At 37.0% G+C, this 22,732-nt stretch overlaps 1 protein-coding gene across 6 annotated transcripts in view; it reads left to right on the forward strand.

Annotated features, from left to right (window-relative positions):
- USP40 (ubiquitin specific peptidase 40) overlaps positions 1-22,732 on the forward strand; it is a 49,540-nt gene that overhangs the window by 15,893 nt on the left and 10,915 nt on the right. For 5 of the 6 annotated variants that reach the window (XM_067548616.1, XM_067548618.1, XM_067548617.1 and 2 more), the window contains 16 exons: positions 90-171; positions 2,486-2,657; positions 3,581-3,665; positions 5,314-5,384; positions 6,742-7,061; positions 9,786-9,912; positions 11,154-11,211; positions 11,977-12,030; positions 13,464-13,552; positions 14,146-14,232; positions 15,592-15,628; positions 17,345-17,409; positions 18,085-18,159; positions 19,580-19,706; positions 21,067-21,161; positions 22,373-22,491. In XM_067548616.1, coding sequence (XP_067404717.1) covers positions 90-171; positions 2,486-2,657; positions 3,581-3,665; positions 5,314-5,384; positions 6,742-7,061; positions 9,786-9,912; positions 11,154-11,211; positions 11,977-12,030; positions 13,464-13,552; positions 14,146-14,232; positions 15,592-15,628; positions 17,345-17,409; positions 18,085-18,159; positions 19,580-19,706; positions 21,067-21,161; positions 22,373-22,491 — 1,663 coding nt within the window. Of the gene's footprint in view, positions 1-89; positions 172-2,485; positions 2,658-3,580; positions 3,666-5,313; positions 5,385-6,741; positions 7,062-9,785; positions 9,913-11,153; positions 11,212-11,976; positions 12,031-13,463; positions 13,553-14,145; positions 14,233-15,591; positions 15,629-16,836; positions 17,163-17,344; positions 17,410-18,084; positions 18,160-19,579; positions 19,707-21,066; positions 21,162-22,372; positions 22,492-22,732 lie in introns of those variants that run through there. The other variant, XM_067548621.1, reaches the window with a different exon arrangement.

The following is a 22,732-nucleotide window of genomic DNA, read 5'->3' on the forward strand; positions in this document are numbered from 1 at the left end:
GGGAAGCCTGGCCTCAAGCACCTTCTCCTAGCCCTCTCAGTACAACTGATACAACTAAAACTAAACTAACCAGCTTGTTTTGGTCATAGCTCAAGCAAATCCAAGATATCGGGTTCCTGACCATCTCTTCAATGAAATGGATGCTGCCAACACTGAACTTCAGAAAAGAAGGTGGGTATAATATAATCATCGTAATACTTTGTCACTTGTAGATCTCAAGTGCCTTACAAAGGAGGGAAAATATCATTATCCTAATTTTGCAGATGAGAAAAATGGAGTCACATAGATGAAATGAACAGCCCAAAGTCACATAGCAGGTCATTGATGAATCCAGGAATTAGAATGTAGGATTCCTGACTCTAGTCCACTACCTTCTCCACAACCTCCCTGTTACGTTCCTTTACTGGCTTACTTTCTCAGGCAAACTAATATAATTTTAAAATTAAATTATAAATAAAATTAAATTAAAATATAATTTTAAACATTTTAATTTAAAAAAAATTGTGCTAGGTTTAAGTAAATCAATGTAGCTTTTGGGGTAGAATAGAAGGAATTATCTTAGAGCTGTCTTTATAGAGATATTGTGTGGGGAGGGAGGAGGAAAGGAACCACCTTGAAATAAAATGGCAGCTGTGTAGCACTCTTTGCCAGAAACTTTTTAACTTAAGCTGTGCTATTGGAATTGACTCTCTGCAGAGTCTTTAAACCTACCTAAGCTCTCCAAATGGGGCCTTAAATGATGTGTGGCCTCTGTGCAGCCCCTCTGCATAGGGTGGATTTTACTTTTTGTAAAAACCTGGTTTTTATTGCCTTTTTTGGTATCTTGCAGATTAAAACTAGATGCAAGAACCAGAAATGAGGGCGGATAGGCCTTTTTTGTCTTAGCTGTAGATCTTGGATATCTGAGCAGCTTCTGCATATTTGTTTCCATTGAGCAGTTATGTTAGAGTATTGATTTGCAAGTTGGGTACAAAAACTAAGATTAGGGTTATCCTCCTTAAAACAAGTTAATTACATTACAAATGGATCTTTGAAGGGTCTTGAAGAAACCAGCACTATTTAACAAATATTTTAGCATGTTTTTGGAGGGTTTATTTACTCTGTACTGTATTATGCATAGATTGTTTGCTTCTTTGAGGGCCTGTGGCACTTTGACGTTCAACCCAGATCAATAAGGCGTTTTGTCACCATCTGCCCTGCAACTTTGGGTGTCCTAAAAACTCTGCTGCTGTGACTCAGTCCTGCTACTAATAGCCAGCAGACAAGCTGATCATAGCCTAGCTTCTATCGACCTTTTAATTTAGCAGAGTGACCCCAACGTTCCTCCATCTTGAATTTCCCCGAAGCCATCTGCCTTGTAGTGTCAAGCCCTTTCGCTGTATGCTTACAGAAGTTAAATTTGCTGCTTGTACCCAGCAACTTATTACCTTAACTGGGGTTAACAAGCACTCAGTTTTAACCAAAATACTGAATTGGTTTATAGTAAAAAATCAAAGAAATTTATTAAACAAAGTCATAGGTTTAAGTGATACCAAGTATAAGGAATAAAGGTAGAAGGGTAACAAGCAAACAAAAGTAAAAATATGCCTATTAAGACTAAAACTAAATTTCAGCAAGTTAGTCTTTGCCTAAGCAGATTTCTCACCTATATTCAGTTCCCAGAGACTTCAGCTCTCTTGGCTTAAGAATCCATCGTTTTGTGATTTCAAGAGCTCTTGGTCCCATTAGGCCCGGAAGTGATAGATAACTATGGAGTTGTCTTCCTTTTCTTTCCATAGACCAGTAAATCACTGAAATGTATTCTTCAAAGAGTAAGCCCAGACAAAGCTTTTGTCTGTTGCTGGAGTGTAGACACATGCTGTATTCAGAAAGGTCATTCACCCTGCCTCAGAAAGTGGGAGGAGACTTCCTGAGGGTGTACTCTCTCTCTCTCCCTTGGAAATTAAGTGCTCATCTTTCCTCACTTTCTCTCCTGAGGGCTTTGCTTATCTTGCATGTAAATGTGCTTTTCTTTGTCTTTGGGTGTTGCCTTACTTAATCTACATCAAAGACACCTTCAAGCAGGCAGAACCTTATTCCTTTTTTCTAGAAGAGGCCTGGCTTAGGCCCTGCTTGCCCAATACATTTTAAGAACGTATTTTGAGCACATATCTATGAAGTCCTTTGTGGATTTAGTGTACATACATCATGTAAAAATATTAAAGATCAATAAGTTTTTAGTTTTTCAATATATGTTACATTTTGGGTATATATCATGACGACAATATGATAATGGACATTGGGGTGATCTTAGGGTCACAGGGCCTCTGCATTCTCACCTGTAGCTCTGTGCTGGTATGAAGGTAATCTGAGTTCAGCACCATAGTGTGCCAACTCCATAAGTGTGATTGCACAGAAGCAAGTCTAGAAGAACGGTCAACAGTAAGTCACCTTTTGTTTTAGCCTATTGGTATTGATATGTATTTATTATGTGCTTTTTTTAAAGGGTGGACTGTGATTCTGCAGACAGTAATATTGATTTGCATCTCCATTTGGGCTCTCACTATAAACTTTACAATGGGGCCCTACACCCATCACTTTCTCGGAAGGAAAGTGTTCTGGATCTCACTATTGATAAAAGAAAAACACTAGGAGATCTCCAACAATCGATATTTCAGGTATTTACTCTTTTTAAAGAAAGTCAACCCAAACATTTTATCTTTACCTGAGTTACCAAGACCATTTAAAATTGTGGACGTGACTGTGCTGTGTATACCAAGGAGAAATTTTCTGCAGTATTTGACATCATTTATGAAGGATGAAAACTACATCTAAGGAAATTTTGCTTTCTGAAAAACCATTTACATTATGTTGCAGAAGCCATGGAAATGATGAAACAAGCTCTCCACAGTCACAATAAAAATAAACCTTAAAGTTGACTTACAGCTTGGACACTGTGGGTGGGGATTGAAGTCTTGTAAAGCGCCTGACTAATTCTTGACACCTTATGTCTGCAATCTGGGTATTGCTGATCTAGACAGGAAAAAGACAGGAAAAAGATTGAAGAAAATATTCTGCAATTAGAGTTGGCACATACTGAAAATAAGTCCTGGAATATTTTTGAAATTATCGAATGGGAAAAATCTAAATACTTTGCCCCACAGTAAACAAAAGAAACACAATTCCCAGAGAGTGGTTGGGTTAAGTCTGACAAATAACAAGAGTTAGAAATGGCTTTGTTTTAGAACTCAGGTTACTTTTTATTGCTCCTTGTAGAGTGCAGAAAAAAGACAAAATATTTTCGAATTTTGGCAAATGCTAGATTTAGACTTAATTGGCTAAGTAACCATTTATGACAGTTGGCTGAAAATTGCTGAGTGCAAGAGTAAAAAATGCTCTAGTATACTGCTTATGTGCTTTAGAGAGAGAATGTAAATATAGTGCATGAAACCCTGTCCTCCTTGAAGTCATTAGCAAAACTCTGTTCAGCTTCATTTTGGGGGCCAGGATTTCACCTTTTATAATCAGTTTGAAACTTTGCTGAAGAGTTGCAACTTTTGCTTTTTTTCCCACAACCACTTGTTTTGTTTTTACCCATTAGCTGTTGGAATTTTGGGAGGGAGACATGATTCTCAGTATTGCAAAGCCTCTACCAGCAGGACTTCATCTTTACCAAACACTGAATGGTAAGCCCTGCATAAAAGAAGGCTTCATTGTTTGTTTGCATGTTGTGTAGGTTGTTTAGAGCATTTTGAAGATGTTCCATTTATTAACTTGTTGGAGAACTATATTACTGAATTTTATTAACTTCAATCTTCAGTTTGACTTATTTGCAAATCCACTGCATCTTGAATTTATTTATAGTAAACTTAGCTTAGATTGTAAACTGTTGGGGATAGAGGCTGGTTTTTTTTTGTTTTGTTTTTTTAAATCTGTGTTCAGTACCTAGGACAGTGGGGACCTGGTCCATGACTCGGACTCCTAGGTGCTACATTGATACAAATAATAAATAACATAATATTAAAACATCATAATATTTTATGATCCTTACAATGGCTCTTCTATGAAACCTTTACTAGGAAGCAGGATGAAAGCGCAGGTCTCTTTATGAGAGTTAATCAGATTTGCAGATGTGTGAGATTTTTACTATATCTGTTTGATGTACATTATATCTTATTGGTATTTATCTAATAGTTAAAGTAGAGGATCTGAGAGGCAGAATAGTAGCAAACAAATGGACTGGATGTTTTAAATTGAGTGTCTTAGTGGAATTGAAAACTTGAACAGGAAAGTTTTATATAAATAGCATAATGCATAGCCCAATTAAAATATAATCAATTTGGCTTTCATTAGTCTTAACATTTACAACGTTTTTATGGCTTTGTCATTCTAGATATTAAGACAGACTTTTAAAAAATCTGACTTCTTGTTGAGTGAAATACAGTATAAACTGCTTCAGTTTTTAATTGGATAGGCCCTGCTCTATCTGCCTCAGAAAACTAGGTTTTTGCCCAAAAACACTTAATTTTTTTATAGCACGTCAGAAAACAGAAGCTAAACATATAACTGTTGTAAATGTTCTTGCAGATTTTAATGTAATCCTTTTAGATGTAAAATAATTGCCATTTAATCTGTATTATGGTAAGAAGATGGAAATAGTTGAATGCAAAAAATAAAGCACGTAGATTTCAAATATTGGCTCTAAAGATACAGTACTTGACTACTTCAGCATTTAGCATTATTAATTAACTATAACAATGTAATTGTAATCTCATGTGGGAAGTTATTGATCATACAGATTTGTCACATAGAGTTTAAGGCCACAATCCTGCAAAAGGATTTTGCATAGGTGAGCCATTATGTCCAACAACAGTCCTGTTAACTTAGTGCAGAGATCCCCAAATTGTGGGGCGCGCCCCCCTAAAGGGGTGCAGAGGAACATTCGGGGACTGCAACCTGGCCTGGGCCAGCCCTCATGGGAGGGCAGTGAGGGAGCGCCACCCAGCCCGCTCTGATCTGGGCCCACTGCAGCTCTGCTCTCAGCCCCAGTTGGGGAGCGCAGGCATGGATGGGGTAAGGGGAGTCGTGTGGTAAAAAATTTTGGGTTCACTGACTTAATGGGACTCCTCAGAGGCATATGGGCCTGTCTGTGGGCTCCCTTTACAGGACTGGGCCCTGAATTCAACCTTATGCATCTATTCTTCACAGCAACTTTTACATCTAGATAGAACATCCAAGTATTAGTGAATAGAATTAATATTCTATTCTGTGTACAGTTTGCCACCTGACATTGATTCTCTATTGGGGATAAACTTAATGATTTGATCTTTTCAGGAGATGAGATGACATTGGGTGGCATTGGACTTTGCGACGGGGCAGATGTCTTTGTGTGGAATGGCAAGGAGGTAAGATAACAGGAAAATAAATCATATTGAATAAATCCTGAGGATCTAATTTTTAATCTTCAAAAAAGTTTCTGGTCATTTTAAATCACATGTAATACTTTTTTGAGAAGTGCTGATGACGTTGGCATCCGTGGTGCTGCTCCAGCCAACTTCACAGATGGATCTCTGTGCTGCTTGTGATTATACTCTTCATGTTCCTCAAGGTACTTTGTTTTCCTGGTAGGATATGGTTGTGTACACAGACAGTACCATAGAGAGTCTGTGATAGTGAGATTCCCAGATGATTACTGTATAGATTTTTTTAAAAAAAAAATTCCATATCAATTAAGCAATAGCAGATTCTTAAATTTGCTGTCTGTCAAGTCACTTGATGCAATAAGAAAAGTTTACTCAGCTGCAAAACGTGCAGCAAACACAGCTAAATTTGCATCAGTGATTGACACAATATATACGCGAATAATTAATTGAAACTCAGCACTCTCTCCTTGGATTGTTCTTTTCTTTTGAACATCCAGGCCTCGATTTTGTCTCAGTATGAAGCATTTAAAATACAAGTTATATAATAGTGGGAGATAGCTTGCCTATAAAAGTATTAATTACTTTATTTTTCTATAGTAGAGTATTTAGAAATTATAGAAAGATACTAGGAAATCTTTTAAACCTTGTTGCAAAATATGTCTCCAATTCCAATTAAAATGTGGGGGGGGGGGGGTTTGTTTTTTTTTAAATTTATAATAAGGATTTATCCAGTAACTGGTTAAAACAAATTTAATGTTAAAATGTGCACATTTATTTTCATTCCTTTGCTCAACTTCAGAGTGGGCCAACTTTACTTTCAAATTATTTTAATTTTTTGGATTGTCTTGATCTTATTCTTATGTAATTTTGCATTGAATAAGATTGTGTAGTTCATAAATACCGTCCAGGGGTAAATTAATGAGGATTGGCAATGATTATTAATCTGATTGTATCTTAGATGTTATATATGTTAATGTTCAGATCTAGGTAATATTGCTACAGGTGTGCTTTGGATTTTGTGCAAAAAGATGAAATGGCTCCATTATCTTCCCAATTTTTTTCCTTTAACACCAGTATTTTCAGGATGGATGCAGAGTTAGAGCAATACTTGGCCTCCCAGCATTATATCCCCTTCTTAACACTTCTGATATTCTTTAGCAAGCTGTGCAGGTGGAATTCAATCAGTGGAAACTTAATTCTAATGAAGGGGGAAAAAAGCAAGACTTCCTTGTCTTGAATGATTGAGCAGCTAGAACCATCAATATTTTGTAGGCCTCTTGCTATATAACTTGCTATTGCTGATTACCCTTCATCTACAAATCTTGCACACTTCCTACAGGTTGGTGGTACGGAGGTGTTACCAGGTCTTGACCATGAACCCGTGCTCCTAAATGTTCTTCGTTTAGTGGGCTATAATGAAGGAGGAAAAGGTCAGCATTTCATAGAATCCCAGCATGTCTTTCCCTGCAGTGCAGAACTGAGCACCCTGTGGAAAGTCTTAGCATCGCCAGGAGGGATCATATTAAAGAACAGTTCAGGATCTGATAAAGAGTTTGAGAATTGGAAAGTCATTCCTGAAGAGGATATGAAGAAGACAGTCAGAAGTGTTGGCCTGACGGATGGAAGCTCAGTATTAGTCTTAGACAGCCATGATCAAAGGTAGCTATCATAATTGTTTCTTTCCTATTAAGCACTTGTTTCAAAGCTCGGAGGCAATTAACAAAGCAAAATTCCTTTGGTTAGAATTACATTGTTATATATTCTTGTTGCTGTTCTTGTTAGTCTTTTTGCCACTATCATTATTGTGATATCCAGGTTGTGAAATGGAGCACTTAAAAGTTGGAGAAATTCTAAAAAGTTAGATTGCTACAGCAACACTAGCTTTTTCATGCTTTACATCCTTTGTGCATTTATGGTGTACATAAAGAACAAAGGTTTACACTTTAGCAAGGGAAAGAGCAATAGAAATCAGTTTATATATGCAGCATGGCTGAGTTAACACTTCTGGAATTTTTTGGGTATTTTAATTACTTAATGCAACATCAGGAATGGGAGATTAATTTGTATTTAACTTCATAGGATATCTTTAAGGGGCTTGTATGTGGTGTTGGGAAAGGAGAATTGTAATACAGTTGTCATGGGCAGCATACACCTGTGTTGGATTTATCAGTAGAGTTTTTCAGTTCTTTGAAACAGCCATATGTACACTTAAATTAAAGGCTCTGTGCATGAAAGTGCAATTAGTTAAGTGCACCCCTGCAGACATAAGGGAATTTTCTACCACATGTGGTCATGATTTAAATTTTGACTTATCGGTTACAGTAAAGTTTTAAAAAATTTAAAATACAAAAAGTGAAGCAACAGGTTCGCCATTGAGGACTATATGCATACCAAGACTCAAGTTTCAAACGATTTGTGCTACTCAGTATGAGTATTTTTACAATGCAGAAAAGCAATTTTTACAATGCAGAAAAGCATATTTCCCCACAAAACATATCACTTTAAACACTAAAGGAGTGTGACCAAAATGTGAAATTTAACAAAAGACCAAGTTTAGAAAACATCAGCCAAACAAGTGTTGGTTATGGAGATGAGGGCAAGGTTGTAATGGAAACTGCTTTGCACCCATAACTAGTACAGTTATAGCTGGTGATTTGCCATAAACCACTACTACTTAACTAGCACCTATTAAAAGGCAAAAAGTAAAAAATTCAGTTGTAAGCACAAAATGGTTTTCCTCTTCAGAGGGAAGTGCAAAATAATTAATCCTAATGCATGTGTCCAAACTTACATTTAGTATATACATAGTAATATACCCCTCAATTTCAAATATTTATTGGGCTAATTACAGTGACTTTTTTTGTAATACTGGCTGTATTTTACTCATGGTTTTGATGGTAGTGCCCTTTTGTGCTGGACACTATATGTGGATAGAGTAAGATCTAGTCCTTGCCTTGAGAATTTAAATCTTAATAGACAAGACTGGCAAAGGGTTGGAAAAAGAAATAATATTCTCCTTCTCATACAGACAGGGAACTGAAGCCAAGAATGATTTTGCCCATGGTCATACAGGAGGTCTTTGGAGAGACCCAGGAATTGAATCCAGATATCCTCAGTTTTGTGCCAGTGCCTTAAATCACTAGGACAAAACAAATGGCAAGATCTAAACAAAAGCTCTTTCATAAGCTGAGTAAATTTTCACCGGCTGATCAGCTCATTAATCATTCCTCTTAGAAGGAATGCTGCTGATATTCCAGCATTTGCCATTTTGCTGAGGAAGAAGTTGTGATTGTGGAAAAATCATATGGTTGCTATCTAGTAAGATCATGCTGGCTTAAGCCCACCAAACTAATTTCCTTTGTGTATAAAAACAAATACAAACCTGCGCCTCTGAACATCATTGTAGGGGCTATGGGTAAAATTTTTCAGAATGACTGACTTAGGGTATGTCTACATTAGAAGCGCTATAGCTGCAGTACTGCAGCTGTGCCACTGTAGTGTAAACATGTACTACAGCACTGGAAAGACTTCTTCCTACTGTCTACACTGAAGCTATCTAAACTGGAGCTTATATTGTCTTAACTACATCTCTCAGGCACATGAATTTTTCACCCCCCTGAGCAACATAGTTAAGTTGACTTAGCTTTCTAGTGTAGGCCCATTTTTAAAAACGATTTAAAGTCTAAGTGCCATTGGCTTTTGATGAGACTTAGCTCTGGTCTGCATTACAGAGTTAGGTCGATGTAAGGCAACTTACATCGACCTAGCCCTGGAAGTGACTACACTAAAATATTGCTCCCACCAATTTAACTCACCCATTACACTGACTTAACTCCACCTCTATGCAAGGTGTAGAGTCAATGTTAATTTAGTTAGGTCGACGCAGTGTCAGTGTAGACATTGCATTGCTTTACATTGACAGTTGCTGCTTTTCAAAAGCCATCCCACAATGCCCCATGCTGACAGTTAAATCGGTACAAGCACTTCTGGTTGGGAGGCACTCTGCTGACAGAAGGAGTGTAATGTGTACATGCAAAAGCTATTTAATTACTGCAGTGGCTGTACATTGATATAACTTAGGTCAACATCATTTTGTAGTGTAGACATACCCTTTTAAAAATTGAAATTGGGCTCCTTAAGTCTGGAAGGCATTTTTGAAAATGTTATCCTATAACTATTTTTGTTTGTACAATACCTACCACGGAAGGACTCTGATATTGACTGGGGCTTTTGGGTTTTACCACGTTATAAGTAATAGGATCTAGTTCATATATAAATAGTAAATCACTGTGGCAGTTAGCAGTTTTCCTCCCATAAGTAATGTACATTTCCCTTTATTCTTTGCTTACATAAATCTGCAGTTTATGTATATCTTGTTTGCAGCTTGATGAATGTGGCAAGTGGCAATTTGACTGCTTTTATGCAAGATATCAGCTGGCTACAAGTTAAAAATTTCTGCGGGTTGGAAGCTGAAGAGAAACAAGTTAAAATTACTGCAACTGTTGAAACAGTGAGTAAAGGAGTTACAGTTGTTCAGGGATATAATAGAATTCTTCCCGTAATCTGCACAGCTTCTTCAGTTCAGTTGTGCTAATCATAGGGGATAAAATCCTGGCCCTAACGAAGTCAATAGCAAAATTTCCCTCGACTTCCATGAGGTCAGGATTTTATCTTGGGAATTTTCAGTTAAGTACACGAGCTTATGTCAGAAAACTGCATGGATGTCCTTGGAGTTGCCAACTGCAAGAGCTGGAATAAGTTACATTGTTTGTGTAGTTGAGACAGGTACATGTATGTCTACTTTTGAAGAAACTTTGAATTCCTTAATGCAGCACAGCCTAAAGAAGACTAAAATTCACTGAGGTAGAATCTGGTGAACTTCTATAACAGCTTTCCGCTGGGGCCATCATGAAAACAATATGTTGCATGAAACTGTCCTGGACAACAAAACTTTAATATCTTTTTTTATGAAGAAAATAATTTTTATTGTCACAAGAGTATGGTGGAAAAAACTGCTGGGCTGTCTTTTAGTGCGTTTTTGCAAGATCTTAACAGTAAAAGAACAGAAGGAATCTGTGAAGTTCATCTAAAGCTATCTTAATTATTTCATTTTGGTTTCTATATAAGTCTTCTCTTTATTTAACATATTCACATCCACATCCTTTATTGCTTCTTTTATTAGTATTTTACATAATTACTTTTTGTAGAAAATCTCAAACTCCCCTATCTCCTGAACCTTATTCCCCCATCTCTAACCTTTTTATCTGATTTTATCACCCATGTTATTTATACACCTGAATTGTCATCTTTATCCCTTTCTGCATTAAATACAACTTCACTTTCCTAAACTTGTCATAAGAGACATCCTTTGAGACTTTTCTTGCTCTTTCTCCCATTGTTATTTAATGCTACAAAAAGAATATTGAACATTATGTGTAGTGTAGTGAGTCCGTTTCTAGTTACTTGTTTGGTGCCTTTTCTTTTGATCTGTAGTCTGATGATATTCTATTTGCTTTTCTTTGGGCTGATGGTTTTAAAAATCCCAAAATGTTACTATGTAAATTAGTAATATATTAAAGAGAGACTTCCTCAGATTTGCAAAACGCTACAGCAAAATAAAAGAGAAATTAATACACTTTAAATGAAGAGTAATAGTCTTCCCGAGTGCTTGAATGCCACCCCCCTACTAAGCTTGTATTCTATTTTTGCATAGTCTATTATACTACATAGTCACTAATATTTCTCTCTTAGGTGATGTCAGATATCAAAATTAAAGCAATACAGGAGCTGCAATTAGGGGAGGAGCTAGGTAAATGTCTGTTCAATAATTATTTTATTGGTGATATGGTTATTTCAAAGTTTGCTGGATGGTTTTTATAGTTTACAAAAGGGAGATTACCTGAGATATGGGAGTTAGTCTTTACTATTGGGAGTTTTTAATAATTTTGCTCTGCTGCAGGACGTAAGGGATTTGAGACTCTTCTAGTGATGAATAAAATGACAAATCTTCCTGACTAAAAATACTACGATGTACCAAACTGATTGCTGTTGAAAAAATATGTATTCTAGGAGTACTTATTTGTATCCACCCACTACTTTTCCTAGAAGCCATTTTTTGCAGGAGGAATAACGAGGTCATCTTGTTAAAAAAATATTGTGAATGAAAGCAATTCTGAGACCAGTGCATTGCCTTCCTGCAAGACTTATAATTTCTATCCCTTCCTATAAGATTTACTTCAAGGCATTTCTAAAAATGTGTATCCAAAATTGTAGACTTTGGCCAATCACCATATTCAAGTCATTATTGCTAAGGCAGCTGACTTTATAAAGGAAAAGTAATGTCCAGACAAGAAGGCAAGGCTAGCTGTGTTTTTTTGACCTCTGGGAAATGCTACCAAGTTGTGATGTAGGTCCTGCACCTTAGGGACAACAATTTTTCCTCTGAGACACCGGTAATTAGCTAAACCTGTTTATTTGTTAATATTGAGTCCTCTACCACTCCAAATAGCTGAGCCAAATTTTATTTGACTTTAATCTATTTAGTCCATCTTGTTCTTCTTTTTCCTCCATGTAGTGGATGATAGCTGTCTCAGACCTATTAACAGTAATGGGAAGCTTCTCTCTCCAGGTAAGCTTCTTCAAATAAAGTTAAAGAGAAGATGTGTAGCTGCTATCATTCTCATTTAATAGAACATACAGATATAGCTGGATGAATAATGGTTTCCCTGTCATTTAAGGTCTTTAAGGTACAGCTTGACAAAGCCCTGGCTGGGATGATTTAGTTGGGATTGGTCCTGCTTTGAGCAGGGGGGTTGGACTAGATGACCTCCTGAGGTCCCTTCCAACCCTATCTTTTGTGATCCTTGGTGGCACTTCATAGTCATTCATAATTACAATGACTAATGATTGGGCCGGGGAGAGAGTGAGAGTTGTGCTGTAGCCTGGTGGCTATGTATGGCACTCTGAGACATAGGAGACCCAAGTTCCAGTTTCTGCTCTAATGACTAATTATTGATGCAAAGTGAAGCAACTTCAAGAGAGGAGATGGAGGGAGACCCACCCCGAATATCCCATAGGCCAGTGACTAGGACATGTGCCTGCAGTGTGGCAGACCAATGTTCAAATCACTTCTCCCTGTGAGCAAGAGAGGGAATTGGTCCCTTGCCACTGGCCTAAAAGTTAAAAGGAAGGCAGTTGTGCTGTCACTGCTGCCTCTGGCCGTTTTGTGACTCCAGCCCAAAAACTCGAAATGTTTTGGTAACGTTGAAACGAAGCTGTTTTGATCTTGTATTAATGAAATATTTCACATTTTCAGTAATGTTGAATCTATTCATTAATTCTTATTGTGTTCGCCAAAAAGTTTCAGGTTGACCAAATACTATTTATTGTAACAATTTCTCCCTCCTCCCCCACTTACAAGGCTGATATCGCATACGTTAAAGTGATGCATCAGTATTTCATGGTGTTTCCATAATTAACCAAAACAGTAGATTTTTTCCAATAGTAATGCTTGTCTGCTAGCATTTCCACTCTCAAATAAACCATTTAATTAGCTGCTTTATTACTTACATCTAAATTCACTAATATTAAATCCTCTACTGCCAATCATTTATTAACTAGGAACTGGGTGCTGGATCACTGCAGAAATGCACAAAAGGCGAACAGCTCCCCAATATAATATACTATATATAGATGAAGAGAACTATTAGTATTCAGTAAGTAAGCCATGTAAATAAATTAATAAAGTAAATAGAGCAATTTGAATCTCGCTAAAAATATGGAGTCCATAGCTCCTTTTATTTTTAATGGTGCTTGCTAACTACTTCAGGAAAAGTAGAGTCCCTCTCTGTGGATTTACCACTACAGACTAAATGTTAATTGTTAAATAATTAAGGTTGATACTACAGTAGCAGGATTTTAGAATGGATTGGATAACTAGGCATGAATAATATATTAACAGCTCAGTGTTTGCATCATCACTTTAATGACCATATTGGCAGCACTAATATTTTTTGGAAACAAATTTTTATTGTGTTTTCCATATTTTTCTCCTTTCTAAAGTGCCTGAGGATTATACTGTTAAAGAAGCAGAGCTAAAGATGGGAAGCCTGTTGGGACTGTGTCATGGAAAAGCTCCAACTTCCACTCAGGTAAAAAAAAGAGTAGGGGGTACACAAAAAGAGGACTTGGCACAAAAGAGCTTTGATCATGTTTACATTTCCCACTATTCCTTATTGGTATTTTCTTGTCATAACACTTTGTAGGGTTAATAGCAGTATAGAAGAAATTCTCATTCTTTTTATGAAATATGCCAATTGGCTTACTCCCTTTGGAAACTTATGGGTTGCAGGAACATTGTCATTTACTAGGCTCAGCATCTTCCCTGCCTTATTTCATTTTTAACTGTAAAGATGTATCTGGACTGCCTATTGTGTGCTTTGTCACAAGAGGATTTCAGTGCTGTTTGTTTTGTTAGAGAGACAACCCTGCCATAACTAACCAACATGCACATGCAGTGGATATGAAGAAAATATAACCCTGTTTTCATTCTTAACTGTATGTTCTGATAATTTAGATAAGTGGTTATAGTGGACTCCCCATATTTGTACTGCATCTGAAAGTAGTCTGTCTTAGTCTTACTCTGGAATTAAACATAATGTAAATCTATTCCATGTATATGTATATATAAAATCATGCTGCATGACCTCTGAGATTTAACTTGACATTCTATCCTTTTTCTTAGCTCTTCTTGTATTTTGTTGTTGGGAGTGATCTGCAGGGAGGCACAGAGATGGAGATAGTCATGGAAGAGACAGCATCTGTGAGAGAGGTAAGTACAGGAGCTCTACAGAAATCTTTCATTTTGCATGGACACTTTAGCTCTCCAATGCCAGCACCTGGATACTCCTTGCCTGCTACTATGTATTGCTTCAAAATAGCATCTCTGTTACAGCAGGTGCCCAAGGGAAATATCTCAACCCTCAAATTTCAGACATGTGATTTATTGGGGAGAACTTCAAAGGTAGGCAAGGGGAGAGAAATATCTTGAGTTCCTTAAAGATGATGGGGAGAGGAGCCTGCCCTTGGACTGATCAGAAATCATCTAGCTTAGACATGGTCATTTGATCATCTTTGCAAGTACTTAATCACATGGGACCATATCATACTATGACAAGGTTGATCATGATTAAGTTTGGTGATGTGGGGTGTAAGCTGCTGGATTTACAATTTTTAGAATTAGTCTTTTTAATAACTGAAACGGTCTGTGAGCAGAGCCTGCTGTGGAAGAGGAAGAAGGCAGCTTTTGGCAGTGGCTGACTCTTTTTGCTAGAGTTGGCTTCAGAGCAGCAGCTTGCTCCAAACAAGGAAGTGGACACAGATCTTGATATCAAACAGTGCTTTAAAATATTTTTTTAAATTGTGGTTATGAAGATCTAATGTTTAATATCTTTAACTTTGTGTTTTGGAGTCATCCAGTCATAGTGTCTTTAAAACACACACTCACTGGTCCTGTGGACTTTTAAGGCAAAGCTTTGGTGCTAAACATAAGGACACGTTATGTGGATTCAAAAGCTTTTGGGTGACACTTTAAAATCTAGTTTTTAACCTCTATCCCATGGGTGAATAAAAATCAAGAAGTTTTCTCCCACAAAATAATGCAAATAAATGAAATATCTGCCTGCCTTCATGGCAGATGCCCTGCTGCTGCCACAGCAGTTCTCATTGCGACTAGCATAAATTCTTAGTATCTAACTAGCGCACACATAGTTAGACTAAAAGCAATCAGAGGGAGTTGGTTTTTTTTAAGATTCTGGCTTTATTTTTAATGAAGGAAATCCTATGGGAGGAAGTTGTCGTGTTAAACTCCTACACAACAGAAGTCATCTCATAGAAGTGATAAATTGATAGCACAAGTCTATTTTCTGACAGGCTGTGAAAGCTGCTTCTTACAGAATATATTAAATGAAACAACTTTATATTCTAAGTGCTCAGATGTGGTTTTCTGACAAGTGCCAAGTAAGGATTTGTGTGCCATTGTTCTGTTTATTAAGATAGGAGCAGACCAGGAACGAGACTATGATTTGGTTACACATTGGAAAATCTAGTGTCGTAAAATAAATTATTTTTCAAATTATGTACTGGGGTTAAATATCACCATTTCTTTTTTTTTCTTTTTTTTTTTTTCCAGTGTCTAAACTTAATGCTGGAGAAATCTGAGTTACCAGGTTAGTTGTACCAGGTAGTTTCTCTAATGTGTTTAGTGTTTTCCAGATTCCTTTTGCACACTCCACAAGCTTAAAAATAATTGTTTAAATTAAACTGATTTGCCTCAATGTGATCTAAAGAGAGAGATGGTTTATTGAGGATGGAGAAAATGAATGAAGCTCTGCAAGCTTATCCTGATAAGGTTCAGTCCCTGCAATAAGGCTTGAGAAGCAACTGTTTGCTTTGTACTTTCTCAGTGTAAATTGGGCAAAAATTCACCCTTGACTTCAATAATCACAATAAATAAAAAGAGATCTTTAAATCACCTTGCCAAAGCAGAGCTGTTAAAATGAGATTAATGGTAAAATTGCATTTGTGAGCATGTGCTTTGGACCCATCCCATTATTAAAGTTGCTAAATGAAATGAGCATGCAGAAGCTATTTAGTGATTGAGTGTCTGTATTGGTGGTTTTGTCAGCATGGCATTTCTCATTACTGCTGGTTGAAAAATGGAAATGGCTTGAAAAAAAGGAAAAGAGCAGGAGCATGCCATCACTTCCTCTATCTTGAGCACTGAAATTAATATGTATTAAATGCCAAATTCTGTATTAGTGTAAAGTGAAGATTGCAAATTTAAACACAAGACAGATAATAGAAAAGTTCACTTTCAAAAAACATTTTTATCTGCATTCATGTATTTGTATTAGGATACATGTTAAGCAGCCAAACTAAAGCTTCTCTGTATGTGAGCAAGTCACTCAGTAGGTAAATTCATGTTTGAAAAACATTAGCCTAGTTAATTTCTGCAAGTATAGATTTCACTGCCATGAAAGCAATTGTACCGTGCTCCTTATGTGTTCTTATTTTATATAATCAACTCTGAAAAGCTGAATTTGGCCTTACATTGAACTTCATATAGAACTAGCTGCTCTCTTTCTAATAAACTTCATGTTTCAAATCATTTGGATTATTTTTCCCCAGTTAAAAAAACCATTGGACATGCTTTTTCACTGTAATTTATTAAAATAATTGTCTCAATTCAGGTAGTTTAGGTTTAGGAAGGTAAAATTTCAGAATTTAAAATGCATACATAGATAAATATTTTTATAATATTTTCCTCTGTCAGGAAAAATTAAAGAACAAACACAACTGCTCTTCCATAATGCTTTGTACTCATTCTGCTCTTTCTATGACAGTAATTAATGTATTATAATCCCAGGAATAGTGCAAATCAGCCCTGAAATTTTGGAGGCATTAAAATACACTTTTCTTACGGCAACAGTTGTGTTGAATTTTGAGGCCGTCATCAACTTAAATCCTACATCTATTTGAAAATTTACCTACAAGTAACACTTAAAACATTTATAACTGAAAACTAATTTTTCTCAATTTTTTTTCATTTTGTTTTCTTTGTATTTGACAGCATTTTGTGAAGCTTCACTTCCCTTCTACATCTAATTAGTTTTCTCCGCTTAAGGGAAGCGCACGCGAGAGAGAAACATTTACAAAATAGAAAAATGTGGTTGCAAAACAACAATTGTTTTAGGGACTAGGGTATGTGTAGTATCTATAACTAGTTCTAATTTTTCTCTTAAATTTGGCATCCGTTTCATTTCTAACGTTTTGTCAAAGTTGAGAAATGTATGAATTACTTAACCTTAGGAAGATCGTGTTTATGTATTCTTTTTGTAATAGTGATACTTTGCTGGATGTTTTCAGTGTTCTGCTTTTTGCAGGTGACAACTGGCATTTGAGAAGAATCGATTGGTGCTATGAAGCTGGAGAGACATTAAGTGAAGAAGTAAGAGAACCCTGTTTTACTTTTCCTACCAAAACTATTAGTTGTTCCTTTTTCATTTTCATGTTTTACATGAAAAGCTAATATGTTAGGGACTCCTAGGTCTGTGATATATTGCAGGCCACAGCCTATTTTATGTTGGTAGTGATTTGACAAGAGTACACACAATATGTAATGCACACATATTTGCCTTGTAATGATTTGCTGTGGCTGTTAAAATTTTTCAATAAAATGGTTTCTTGAAGTCCAGGATTTTGTATGTAGGAGCTTTGAAATCTACTGGTCAGTGCTAGGTGGTATTATTTATTAACATATTTATTATTTATTATTTATTAACATAGGGAGATTCAGAGGAAATGGGAACCAGAAAGCAATAGGACACCTATTATCCACACAAAACAGACTCCTATAAAGGAAAGACTTGTAGATTTGTGTCTGTGTTTGGTCTGGTGGTGGCACAACACAGTACTCCAAATTCCTACTCCCTCTAGTGCATCTAAAGAGTTGTTGAATCTCCATCAAGTAATCTGCACCCAGATGAAATTTTAAACACCCTTGTAAGCTCTTGTCTGGAAAAACAAGGTCCTGTGGCTTTAAGGCCTGAACACCCAAAAGGCTTTTTACAAGTGAAAAAACTCACTAACTTAACAAAATACAATATGCTTTCTGATCCCTCAGGGTGCCACACTGAAAGAGCTTAATGTCTGCAATGGAGATACTTTGGTCATAACTGAAGGGAAACTTCCACCAAAGGTAAAATTCTCACTTTGTATCATGCTACAGTTGGCAGATCCTAAGCCATTTAGAGCTTTATAAGTCAAAAACAAAGGCTTAATCTCCACCTGGTAGCCAACAGGCAGTCAGTACAGATCTCTGCCCTGTAAAGGGCTCATAGTCAGAGACACTACTTAACAGGCTACCACGTTTTGTATCAGGTTGTTCACAAATGGTTTTAAAATGTGTGGAGCACATTGCAAGTGTTTGAAGTGACAAAGAAGTGGGTGATATGGATCTGCCTCAGAAATTAATGATTGCAACTTCCTAGTCAGATGTGGACAGAGATGGTTCTGGACGTTTCCATTTCTTGATCATCTAAGAGCCATTGGAAATCTAATCAGAGCCCCAAAATGCAAAGCAGTGTCACCAAAGGTGAAACAAATGCCCCCATCAGATGGGCAGATGTAATCTTTGTCATACAGCCTGATGGTTTCCCCAAACTAGCAATGTTGCTTAGGTCTTAGTTAAATAAGCCTCAGTCAGCTAGTTCTTAATATATCTCAGGCCTAGTCTACACTCGTGGCAAAATTTGGCAGTAGTCAACGGGAAATGACCTACTGTCGACACAACATTAATCTTTTTGCGGGGATAGATTTATTGAGTCGACTCCAGATCGACTGAGTGGGTCTCCACTGCCCCTCAATTGATCCTGAAGAATTGATCCAGCGGTGCCAACAGTGAAGACATATCCTCAGTCTCTAGAATGATGGCTCTCAACCTTTCCAGACTGTTGTATCCCTTTCAGGAGTCTGATTTGTCCTGCGTATCCCCAAGTTTCACCACACTAAAAGTCAGACATAAAAATACAAAAGTGTCAAAGCACACTATTACTGAAAAATTGCTTCCTTTCTCATTTTTACCATAAAATAAATCAATTGGAATTATAAATATTATACTTACATTTCGGTGTATAGTATATAGAGCAGTATAAACAAGTCGTTTGTATGACATTTTAGTTTGTACTGACTTTGCTAGTGCTTTTTATTTAGCTTGTTGTAAAAGTAGGCAAATATCTAGATGGGTTGATGTCTCCACATACTTTCAGGGGTACATGCACCCCTGGTTGAGACCCACTACAAGACTGAGTTAGGGGTTCATTGTACTTATTGGGCCTGATGCAATTGAGACAAAACTGGGTGACATCATTATGCTGTAACCAGTTTTTTCACTAACCCTCTGACTGGGCCCATAGATAGGTAGAACATCAGAGGTGACAAGGTACAATCCCAGGTCAATCCAGGAGTCTTTTACACAAGACAAGATTAGAAAAATATTAAGATGGAAAGTTAACATTGCAGATTAATACTCTTCCTATTTGTTGATGCAAAAATCAAACTTAACCTACTTGTAATAGTACAGAAAGTGAGTGATCAAGTATTTTTCATTCACATTGTAGGGGTTCTTGAAAGTGCCCATCTGGTGGTACAGGCCTTTGACGCACTCTGGACACCAAGAGAGCATGGTGGACCAAGTGAGCTGCGTGACCTGCATGATGGGCACATTGCGAGTCTCTCCAGCAGGAGGTGAGTTTTCTAGAGGTTCAGAAATAAAGGTTTCCAAGTACTTCTTGAGTAGAGAGGGTTGCCTTTTGCAGATCCAAATGGCCATCCCATATGTTACCAAGTAGGCAACAATATTTGTAGAATATCTTCTTGACAGGCCTGATGTTTTATGGTTTATACAATCTTCTTCTGATCGTTAGGCTGTGTACACTGCCCCACTGTTCGAATTACAGGGAAGTGAACAGCAGCGTGCCCCAAAGTGCTGCACTTTGACTCCCCTGCGTGAATGCTACATTACATCAATGTAGTCCTGTTTGAAGAGGATTGCATTAATGCGAACTAGGAACCTTTTAGTTTGCACCCTTAGCATCCACACGGGAGAGTTACAGCGCAGCACTTCGGTGCACACAGCTATTCACACCCCTGTAATCTGAGCTGTGGGATAGTGAAGATTAGCCCTCAGTATTCCTAAAGTATGTAACTTCTCATAAGCTGTAAAATGATGGGTGAGTAAATAAGGCATAGTTGTTAAGGGTGATGCATACGTTGTTTTCTTCATAGAAATGTTTGTTCTTTGATAAAATCAAATAAAACCAGTGGGGAAGGAGTGAAATAAGGTGGAGAAATAATGAAAACCGGGGGAAAAACCAGCTACTTTTCACCTTCTGCTGCAGCCAAACGAAGGGGGGGGGGGGGGACTTCTCTTCAGAGCTCTGTTGCATTACAAAAGAACATGGCAGAATATCTAATTTTTCTTGTTACTCTCCTCCCTGCTTCCAAATTAGCATAACTAGTCACTAATTAGTTACTAATCTTGCTTTGTAATACATGGAGCTGTACCAAACTTCCTGGAATTCTTTTCAGTTAACGGCTGTCATTGGGGGCTGCCTTATGAAATTACTGGCACCTGTATTGTTACCAGGAATTTTAACATCTAACAGCACCATCAACCACCATTTTAACTTCAATCAGCAGAGAGGAAAGTCATGTTATTTTACACTATGCCTTGGTTTCTGATCTATTTAGTAGGCACATACTTTCTTTTCTAATTAAGAAGTTATTAGGACGCAAATCTTACACACCCTCATTTTGAGGTAATTGGTTTAATATTGCCTTTGGGGTTTTAAGAAGAATTTTTTCATTTGTGGTTGACAGTAATCAGTCATAAGCTGAAATTTGCAGTATAAAGACAGGCTGAATTCTTTCCAGTTTTGCATCCAGTATTAGAGGCTTTCTCAAACTATATAATGTTAGAGAGAGGATGGTTAATTAAACAAATGAAAGTGAAATCTCTCATTTATTGAACACGGAATTGACTGTTCACTAACTGTGGCTGTATAATGTCAGTTTTCTTTAACTGTATCTATTGATCTCTTTAAAGATTCCCCAACATATGTCCAGTCAGACATCGGGCTTTGTTATGGAGGCGATGTAGAAATCTCAGGAGAAGCTTTTCTGGAGGATCTGAAAATTCAGGTTAGATATTATCCTTTGTATATCACCGTGCTACTGTGCTTCTGTAAGTGAGCTATATTAATATATATTTATTTCCTTTTCCCCTCATCTCCAGTATGTTCTGATATGGCATTTGCTTATATGCCATGTTCAATGGTAAGTACCAACAGGCAATATGAGCATGTAGCTCAGACATTTTCCTAGTATCTGTTTCCTGCAATTGCCATTCTATCTTTCACATATTCCCAGCTGCTAAAGTCATGCTGCACTTCATCTGAAACTACACCTTCTATGGCTCGCAGGCCTACTTTTCTCTTGTTATTGTAAAAGTGAGAAATAAGAGAAACACACACCTCTACAAACACTATCAAAAGAACCACTTTCCATTTCCACATTGTTCCGGTATTAATTTTTTTGTTTTTCATGTGTTGAATTTAACGATTCAATAAATGCTTTTGGTGCTAAGGAGGCTTTGTTATGTCATTTTGGAAAATGTGGATTTGGCCCTGTTGGGTGGAATCGAAGGTGCATTTTAGTAATTATTCCCGATGCCTTAGCAATTATAGCAAGATTGGACAAGAAAACATCATTAATTGGATAGATTTTTTATAAATTCCACTGCAAAGGGCACATTATTCACCCAGTTGGTTGTTCCATTTTCACTGCATGCAGACGGGTGATTATCTTCTTACTGTGCTCCATATTACATGTCACTTTTAGGTTAGACTGGAACAGCTTTTCAGACAAACACTTTATATGACCTACTAATATGAAAGGCCATGTTGAACATTTACATCCTTTATGAACATAAAAGAAATCAGCTCAGAATGGGAACAGCAGTGTGTATTTGATAATACCTTTTGCAAAAGGGTAGGGAAAGTTTACTCAGCGCCTGGCTGGAGTGATCATGTCTCATCTCATTCAGGTTTAAAACCAAAATATAAACGAGTTTGTAAGAGTTTTCAAAGAATCTCAGAAACTGTATGTTAAAGTGAGGACTGTTGGAGAGGGAGTTCACTCGATTTGTTTTGGGACTGAAAAGAAAAGCAGCCTCTTCTAGTCCTCACCAGACAGTAATTGATGGACATTAGTGTAGAAGTAGATATGTAAAAATTCATTTTCTGTATTTCTAGTTGCACAGAGAATCAGTTAAATTGGTTTTGTGTGGCATTACTACATCTTTGCAATGAGAGTGGCAACTAAAATTACTGAAGAGATGTTTGGTTTTTCAGGCCATGACCTTGCCATCCTTCCAGGAGCTCAGTGTCCCATCACCCGAGTTTCTCAGAGCCTGGACATTGGAAAGTAAGCGACCAGGCAAGCTTTTACGAAACAACCAGCAGCCACTCAAGTAGGTTTCTAATTGAACACTCAACCTTCAGTCTGTTGCAACGCTACATAACTGGATTGTGAGATGGATTGGTGGAGAAATAAATCAGTTCAGTCAAATGTTAACAGAAAACCCATTCCTGGTAATTTCAATTTTGTGAGTTGAGTAACTATTTATAAATTAGATGTTTTTCATCTGGAATATCATAAGATTTTTTTTTTTTTTTAAATAAGGCTAAGTTTATTGGTTATGCTAACTTTTT

Source organism: Emydura macquarii, unplaced genomic scaffold, assembly GCF_026122565.2.
Source record: "Emydura macquarii macquarii isolate MOO-44397 ecotype Brisbane River unplaced genomic scaffold, CSIRO-AGI_Emac_v2 contig_1253, whole genome shotgun sequence".
In the NCBI taxonomy this organism is placed as follows: domain Eukaryota; kingdom Metazoa; phylum Chordata; order Testudines; family Chelidae; genus Emydura; species Emydura macquarii.